Below are 9,646 nucleotides of genomic sequence, written 5' to 3'. Positions count from 1 at the left end.
GGGCAAAGCGTGCGGTGCCTGAGAAATCCCAGGCTGTCTGAAGGGGGCTGGAGAGAGCCCGGGGGTTGGACATCTCCTCAGGGATGGAAGGAGGGCTCTGCCGCCATCCCCCAGTGCTTCCCCGACCGGCTGAGCGGGCCTTTTCGAAAAGGCCTTGCAGCGCCCGTGCCCCCGGGCGAGGGCTGCGGGTTCGGGTTAGCGACCCGTGCTGTGGAGACTGCTTTCTGAACTGCCCTGTTAACAGGAGGAGCATCCCCACTCCCAAAAGACAAGCTCACCTGAACTGCTAACATGTAGGAAAAAGATGTTAATTATGCTGAACAGTGGCTTTGGATTTTTTTGACAGGGTAAAATTGGAAGAAGTAGTTGCAGATGATTATGAAGAGATAGATGATGGCTTCTCTTATACACCAAAAGAAGATAAAAAAAGGCGTAGACAAAAGCAGGAAGAGGAAGAATTCTCTAGAAATGAAGATGACAGGCATAAAAGGGAAAAGAAAAAGAATAAACATAATCCTGGGTATTCTTCTTGTAGGGAAGAGACCTCTGTAGATATGTGGGACTCTCAAAAAAGGTACAAGAAAAGAAAGGAAGAAGTTAGTGGAAGAAATAGACTCACAGAAGGTAAGGAAGAGAGCTCTACTGACCAATCTAAAAAGCTTAGAAAAACAGAGAAGGAGAAACAGTTGGCAACAAAAAAGAAGGATGAAAAGCAGACAAAGGCCGCTGCAGCAAAGATGGCTTTAGAACAGGCAAATGAGAGCTTTTCTCTAAATTCTGGTAAAAGTAACACCAAAAAAATCACAACGCAGTCCAGAAAAAAGAGGGTGGAATCTTCAGATTCCTCCAGCACGTCGTCTGACAGTGACAGCAGTGAATTAAACATAAAACAAAATAAATCTTCCCATAAACCTGTAGTGGCGACACTTCCCAAAGACAAATCCCAAGCTGCTGCAAATTCTGATGTGAAAACTGTTGTTTCTAATAGAGTGACTGTGAAGTCTAACGCTGAAAGTTTCACTAAGACTGCACTTAGTAAAAAAGCTAAAAAACCCCAGTCCTCTAGTTCAGATTCTGACTCGAGTACAGAGGATGAGAAAATGGCAACAGCACAAGACAGTACTGCAAAGGAAAAGTCACTGCCTAACAATGTGATGGCTGTAAAAACCAGTACCACCAAGACTCCCAAAGCAAAGACCTCCTCTTCAGAGTCTGATAGTTCAGATTCAGAAACACTTGTTATTAAAAAACCCGCAGCAAATGCTGGACTGAGTAATCCCATAGTAAGAAACTGTACTAAACAGTTGCCAACCAGTATTCAAGCACCACTTGCCAGCCCAGGTCGTGGAAGGGGGCGTGGAACAGGAGAGGATAACTTCTGGAGAGGACCTAGGGGCCGTGGGTTTCGTGGGATGATGAGGGGCCAAAGCCGTGGGAGAGGAGCAAACCCTGGCTTCTTCTATAACTACAGCAGTGAAGGCCAGAAACAGAGGCAGTTAAGTGAAGCTGCGACAAACACTTCTGTTCTTGTCCAGGTGAGTGACTTACGCAGTCATAGGTCACCTTTTTCTTGCAGCTTTAACTATACAAAAACTGTATAGGATGAGTAATTCTTAAAAGCAGAAATAGATAAGCAGGATAAAGGTTGATCTTAACTTAGTAAATCTGATACTTACTGTATCTTCATTTAGCAGCCTGAGGAAGTGTTTATGAAACAATATTTAAGTGAATGTATTATGTATCTCAAAACAAAGCACTCGGATATGTACCTTACTCTTCTCAGAATTTCTTACAATCCATACAGCATAAACATTGTCTTCCAGTTTTATTAATACAGTAATTTAATCAATGGGTTTACTGTTTGTTTCACAGAATCCTGTGGAGGTCCCCAAGAGAGACTATAGTGTGTTACCTCTTCTAGCTGCTCCACCACAAGTGGGAGAGAGGATTGCCTTTAAGGTAAAGAACTTATAAAACACTAAATGTTAGTGGGCTAAAATTGTTTCATTTGGGCCACTGTCGGTTTTGCAGGACATGCTACAGATAGCATAGTCCTGACAACAAAAAGCTTGCACTGAAGAACTTAATCTTACATTGTTCTGGGAGCATTATCCTAGAAGTATGAGTTAGGAAGTAGTCTTCATCCTACTTACTTGTTCCTTTTTAAAAATTTTGTTTTGAACTTAAGCAAATGGTTCACTACACATCTTGTGTCTAATGTTTGTAGGCATCTCTGAAAGCATTCGCTCCTCTCTTGCTGTCTTTCTAACCTAATAGTTTCCCATACAACAGAAACTGTTACGGTTTCTGTTGTTGGCTCTGAAAAATTCTTCTGTTGTAAAGTCTGATTTTACAAAGGTTTGGAGCATGTGCATAAGGTAAATGCATTTCTTTAGACTTCCTATAGTTGTATAATACAAACAAATGTTTTTTCCACTGTCATTTCCGTGTGAAATTCCGTGTGCATTTGTACAATGACTCTCTTAGCTAGCACACAGGTCAGTTCACAAATAATAGAATTTTCTAGTTGCACCCTCACAGTGTCTCACTTTCTACCGTGGGCATATTTTCAAGGTTTATGTTTAAATAAGAATGCCAGAAAGAAGCACGTTGCTCTTCTCTTTGCAAAATACAAGGAAATTCAGCATTAAAATTAGATGCTATAAAAAAAAATATTCTCTATGTTGTTATTTCTCTCTATAGCATTTCTACAATGTTACTGCAAATCTTGCCATACAAATAATTACACTTCACTGCAAAATAAAAAAGTAAATGAAAATTAAATCACTGCAGTTGAGGAGACTGGGATCCATCTCCCTGATCTCCTCTCGCAGCCTGACCTGAACGGAAATCCTCTGGAGCAGTGAGTCCTGGAAGACTACCTGTGACTGAGATCGGCATCAGGATCCAGGAGTGCGAGTCCTGGTTCTTTCACTTTCCTCTTGCCTAACAAACCATGTCTGGGTATAGGTGGCATCATCAAGGATCAGGAAAAGTTGTAATTTGTTATTTGTATTTCTTTCAACAGCGCTTGGAACTAACTGAAAATTACAGTCCTGAAGTTTCAGACTACAAGGTACTGTTTTTGCTTCCTCTCTTAATTCACTTACAAAACTATTATAGGTGAGGTAAGACTTAAATATTTTGAGGTTGTACAGTGTTTTTCTTCTCATCCAGTTGACTCTGCAGGCTATTCCTGGTGCAGCAGTAAAAATGAAAACTCTAGAACCCAAAACTAACTGAAAATTTGAGAGGTGTAGCAGTTATTTCAAAAAACCTGCAAGCATTATCAATGATCATTAATATTTTAGAGTTGACAAAAAATGCAGACCTTCAAGTAGAAAAACATAGCTGTACTCAAGCCTACTGCTGTTTGAAGTCGAGGCAAATTCTTGAAACTGGTGCAAGTAAAATTTTGTAGCTACTTCAGATAACTTGGCTTCTGAATAAGTACTGATTTAAACTACAAAGACAGTGACAATGAATAACTTTTGTTTATCAGTGCCAGTAACAGCAGATTGCTGAGCTTTAATATTTTGCAGATTTTATACACAGAGATAGAAAAATTTGACAGACAGATATACTTCTAACTGTGATTGAGTACCACAGTGGTTGTAAGTGTGAAATAGTTGTCCAGTGCTGAAGTGTGTCTTACCCGATTCTTTTCTTGTTGCTTTATGAAGGAGGGAAAAATAATCAGTTGGAATGCTGATAAAAAACAGATCGAGCTTGAGATCCTTTCATCATCAGCAGGACAGTGTACGTACCCTGGGATACCAAATGCTTATTGTCACGTGCATCCTTTGGAAAACAGCTAGTCCAAGGCACACTTCATGTTTCAGGAGTATTTCCAATTTCTCAGGTTCCCTCTCAACGCACCCCTCCCCTCCTCACTCCCTCCCCCAAAAGTCTATTTAAGTGGAGAAGTTCTCAGCCTTGCTAGCAGTATAGAAGATGCTCATAGGTATTTACAAAATGAAATTTGTCCAGTTGGTATGAGTAGTCAGTAACTCATCTCTACTGTGGTTTCATTTCCTGAAAAAATTAAAATCATTCTATGGAATTACAGAGAAAGTTTTAGATCATAATGCCATTCTTTGTGATGTCAGTGAAGCCACTGTCTTCAGTAGATGTGGAACTGAGTCCCTGCAAAGTGCACTTCAGAGACCTGAAACTATGAATGTTTTGAAAATGAATGTGTATACTGCAGTTGCCATTTAAGTCAGAATTAACAAATCATTATCATATGAGCATTTTTCTCAAATTTAGACAGCATATTGTTGATTAACTTTTTCATGCATAGTCATATTAGATAATTACCTTAATTTTGGTGTGTAATATTCACTTCTACCTCAGATTTTTTTGTTACAATTATGAACCCAAACACCCAACCCGCCCCCCAAAAAGTCAAGCCTAAAAAAAACCCAACAAACCACCAAAAAAACCAAACCCACAAAAACCTCCAAACCTGGTTTTGATTAGCTTTCTAAATACGGTAAACATTTACACTTTATTGTTTATAGTTAATGGAGTTGTTTGTTTGCTTTTTAAGTTGCTAAAGAGCCAGGGAAATTCGATCTGGTTTACCAGTCTGCAGATGGAGCAGAACTGATAGAGTATGCTGTTCCTCAGGATACAAAGGTATGTGGGTGTCGTGTTTTGAAGCCTTAAAAGTTTTGTGTAGCTGACACATGCCCTGCTTTATTACTCCGTTCATCTCAATGAGATTCCCTTTATAATAATGCATCTGATTAAAATACATGGAAGCAAAAATAATTGTTCCTTTGTAACAAGAATGCACGATTACAAGATAAGAATCACTTCTTGCATGTTACTCAATTAACTAGGTCCAAAACCAGTCATCAAACTTGTGTAACTTTTTGTTTTGGCTAATAAAATAAACAATATCCTGTCTAGATAGACTATCTGTTCTTAGAAGGTTATTCATTTCATGCACTGTTTTTCTTACCTGCATCTTCCCTTACCCAGGATGTAGGGCAGGTTGAGGTTCATCAGGATCAATGAATCACAGGAAGGGTCTGTGATCTTTGTTCAGTAGTGCTGTTGTTCAAGTCTAGACAAAGCATAATGTAGGAGAAATTGCATCTGCCTGTGTAGCTTGTACATGCTAAGTAATGTCTGTCCTTTGTTTTCAGATAACGGAAAGTTGGGATGCACTGATAGAGCCAAGACTGATTGTTGAGCCTCCAGTTAATGGATCAACCATTGAAAATGGAACAATCTAAGATGTGAACAAATGTAAATAATTGTATGGACTTGTTTTGTGAAATGCTGCCTTCTGGTTCTGAGGGCAGCAGATGCACTGGTGGAGATTTTTAATAAATGGTTTTAAAAATAAACTATGCTAAAAGAAAAAAGAACACTTCTTTCTTAGGATATGTTTTTATGTAATACAGGAATACTTTGTTTATTATAGGAAGTCTTTAATATAGATCTGTTGTTTGGGGGTTTTTTCTTAATAGAAGCTTAATAACGATTTCTGTCTCCTGCTGTGAGCTGGAGAACTGAAATGGTTTGATCAAAAAGACAAAATAGGATCTTGTACTGTCAGTAACTCCATTTAAATGTCTGGGTTTGGCTAGAGCAGTATAGCTGACATACAGCGGTAGCTTGCTGTAAGGATAATTAAAAGCAACATTTAAAAATTATATATAAATATTGTTGATGTGCACATCTCTTCCTCTACAGCTGCAGAGCATGATAAAAATGCTATGAACTTGCAGTTATTTATAGGGTTCACCTGAACATGTCAAGAAAAGCTTGTGGATTTCAAGCTGCTGTAATTTTGAGAGGCAGACAAATAGTACTGGTGACTGTCAGCTCTGCCTAGATCCAGTGGAATATAACATGAATCCCTGGCAAGATTGTGTCCCACTGTGTTAATCTGTGTAGGCTCTGAAGACCTGTTTGTTTTAAAGCAAACCCTCTTCCCCCTTAAGTGCTGGAGTTTCTGTGCTGCCTTTCTTCTTTCCTTCCTAATAGCAGAATGGGTCACCAGGGGGTGGCAATGCACTTCATTGACATCTCTACCAATTATTAGCATCGAGGTAGCACCTCATACCCGTGTAGTACTTGCATCTTGGCAACTCTTTAACAATTTCAGATAAAAACAAAACAACAAAAACCATCACCAAAACAAAACACCAAAACTAGATTCAAAGAAACACCTGAAAAATTGTGCATCATGGTTTAGCTAACAGGTACTCTAACTAGTGCATGATTACATTAAAATGTTGCACACCTTTGCATAATCCCTATTAAAATGTCTTCATTTGTATATGAGTAATGCTAATTTGTGTATTGCAGTTTTCTTTAGTTGCCATTATTTTATGCTAGAATTTGTTTATTAGAGAAATGGACGGTTAGATTAATGCATGGATAGTCTTGCAAACTGGACAAAAAGAAAATTCCAAACACTAGCACAGTCATCCTGAGACAGTTGGGATTAATGGAAAGATTATTTTTTTTTTCTAAAGGAAATTGTTAATTTTGAATTCTCATGAAACTGCAAAAACTAAATGCAAGTATTTCACAGCATTTTAGAGCAAGATCCACTTCTTGTTCCATTGCCTATCAGATGGGTACAGAGTCCCTCTGGCTGTGATGAACAAATGACAGTTGAAAACAAATATACCCCAGAGAGGACATTTTGAAGATATAATCTTGAGTTTTATTTATCCGTTGTTACCGAGTTAGGGTGAAACTACTGTTTAAATGCATAATTTAAATCCAGTTAATGCCGTCTGACAGAGCTGGCTGACTGCCCTTCCTGTCACACCCATCCACCTCTTGACAAAGCAGCACTCCAGGTTCCTCATATCTGGGGAGCTGGGGCAGGGCTGGGGTGCTGAATGGGTGAGAAATGCGGGACAGGACAGAACGTGCACCGCAGGTGAATCCCGGCAGGAGCTGGTGGTGCTCTGAACAAACCCCTGTTGCTTGTTTATGTCCCTAGAGTTTTAGGGTCTCTCGTGAGCCCCTTTGCTGGGGCAGCCCCAGCTGTCAGTCACGGGAGCTCCTTGCCACCCTCCTCTATCCAATTTAGCATTATGGGTTTGTTTTAAAAACCTGTTACAATTTTTTAACAAATTCTAGTCTCGTGACTCAAAATGTGAGGACGTGTTTGAGCTAGCAAGCTACAGGCACACATGCCTACAGACACGATGAGCGCCTGCAGCTAGAGGCTGGCAGCCAGAAACTGCTGAACAGATCTTAAAGACCTGAAAGCTTGCTGCTGTGGCTACAGACCTTGCAAAAATACACAGAGTCAGTGTCAGGTCTTTAGGAATTTGGGGTTATTTAGCATTTTGATGGAAAATTGTACCTACTTAAACCACTTTGAATATTAAATCCAAAAAAGTCAGAGTATCTGAACACCTGTCTCAATGTTTTCTCAGCCACATGTACAGAGGAACAATTTATTCTGCTGTGCTTCTAACTTGTTGCTCAGACTCTGAGTGGCACTTTGAATCCACACTATCTGGCCAAAGGGTTAGATCTAGTTCACAACCACATGAAGGAGTTCTCAAGCAATTGCAAGGAAGCAAAGAGAGTAGCAGCTTCACTAGCAATTTAAATGGTAAAATTCTTCAGTAATTTTAAATGTTAAACATTACTGGTTTTTAGATAACAGGAGTGGTTGGGCTCACTCAAAGCAGAATTTCAAGCCCTCTTTCACAATGGAGAACTTAAATTGTGCATCTGAGCCCTAATCATCCTGTGTTCTCCTCCAGAAGCAAAAGCTACAATTGTGAGGGTGTATATTTACCCTTTATATTTGCATACCGTTGTCTGCATCAGTAGACACCAGAGGAGTACTGCAGAGAATACAGTGAAGGTGCTGAGCCTTTGAAAGATGACGGTGGCTTAGTCCAGATAAGCCCAGGAAGAAGTGTTTCGTTCACCTATAGAAAAATAAGAAATGTAAACATTAACAGCTGCTCTTTGGTCCCATCTCTGGTAGCACGCACAGCACAGCTCTGTAAGAACGTTCCTTTGCAGTCACTGCCACCCACCACCCCAGGTACCGCGGGTGTTCGCATCCCCTCTGACAGCAGTTATGAAGTCCTGATCCGCATGTCCCAACAACGCTGTAAATAAGTGCAACCATGCCCATCTCCTAGAAACTCTTCAGCCCTCAAGCAGATTACTTACCTGATCCCTGAACTTCTGCTCCTCTGTCAAAGCCACCGAGAGCTCTGAACACCTCCTGTTGTCCTTGCGGCACCACTGCTAAGCAGTGAATCAGAGCCCGTGACACACAAACTCTCCGTAGTTCATCCTGAAGGAGTATTATGAGACTGGAGCAGATTAGTGAGCCAGGTAGAAGTCAACATTATCTGTATGATGCAGGTTTACAGTGACCCTTCAGATTTAATTTAGTCTTCCAAAATAACTGGCTAGAAATGTCTTTCAAAGCACTAATTATAACAGACAAACCATCATTGCCTTTTTTGAGCTTTGTAAGATTCCTGAATATTTTTGGAAGTCTCTGAGGACTAATGCCAACGCAGAACCCCCATAAGTCCCTGCTAATACTTTTTTAAGGACATTAAAAGGAATGTCAGCAGTTCTCCACGCTAGGTGTCCTTTGGCCACTGGAAATGCAGTTGAGAGCAGATGGCTTCTTCCACTGCAGACCACCAGGGTCTGTTTAAATTCTTGTGGCAGGGTGGTGGTGGTGGTGTCACGGATTTGTGCCAGGCTGCTCCATTCCATCCATGCTGCCACTGTCAGTGCCAGAAGTACCGAGGGCACCGAGGACGTCCCTGGGGGGACACCAGCAGACAGGGCAGAAGACTGAGCAGGAAGAGGCCACTGGAAGAATGTGGTGCCAAATTAGTTACAGCAGGAGCAGTTGAACACATTGTTCTTCAGCATCCAATGTTTCTGTCAGAAAGAGAGATTATCCAACAGTTAGATTGAGGGGGGGAAAAATAAAAATTGAGGAAGCACACCGAGGACGTCCCTGGGGGGACACCAGCAGACAGGGCAGAAGACTGAGCAGGAAGAGGCCACTGGAAGAATGTGGTGCCAAATTAGTTACAGCAGGAGCAGTTGAACACATTGTTCTTCAGCATCCAATGTTTCTGTCAGAAAGAGAGATTATCCAACAGTTAGATTGAGGGGGGGAAAAATAAAAATTGAGGAAGCATCCTGGTTTCAGCTGGAACAGAATTAATTTTCTACCTAGTAGCTGGTACAGCGCTGTGTTTTATGGATTTAGGACGAGAACAATGCCGCTAACACACTGATGCCTCAGTTGTTGCTAGGTAGCGCTTATCCTAAGTTAAGGATTTTTCAGTTTCCCGTGCTCTGCCAGCGAGGAGGGGCAGAAGGAGCTGGGAGGGAGCACGGCCAGGACAGCTGACCCCCACCAGCCCAAGGGCTATTCCATACCACAGAACGGCATGGCCAGTACAGGCTGGGTGAGTGGGCCGGGAGGGGCCGATCGCTGCTTGGAGGTGGGCTGGGCATCGGTCAGCGGGGGTGAGCAGTTACACTGTGCATCACTTGGGTTTTACTCCTCTCACTCTCTCTCTGTTATCTCCCTTTTAAAAAATAATTATTTACTTTATTTCAGTTGTTAAACTATTCTTTTCTCAACCCACCGGTTTTACCTTTT

At 41.1% G+C, this 9,646-nt stretch overlaps 1 protein-coding gene across 1 annotated transcript; it reads left to right on the top strand.

Moving 5' to 3' along the window:
• Positions 1-346: 346 nt before the first annotated feature.
• Positions 347-5,361, top strand: COIL (coilin; the record flags this gene model as incomplete). Its single annotated transcript, XM_009702150.1, has 6 exons — positions 347-1,535; positions 1,873-1,959; positions 3,029-3,076; positions 3,684-3,759; positions 4,553-4,641; positions 5,157-5,361. Coding segments are annotated over 6 exons (1,579 nt in total), but the record flags the coding sequence as incomplete, so codon positions are not given.
• Positions 5,362-9,646: the final 4,285 nt, after the last annotated feature.

Source organism: Cariama cristata, unplaced genomic scaffold (assembly GCF_000690535.1).
Source record: "Cariama cristata isolate BGI_N322 unplaced genomic scaffold, ASM69053v1 scaffold24036, whole genome shotgun sequence".
NCBI lineage: Eukaryota > Metazoa > Chordata > Aves > Cariamiformes > Cariamidae > Cariama > Cariama cristata.
This window is presented reverse-complemented; position numbering and strand designations above follow the sequence as displayed.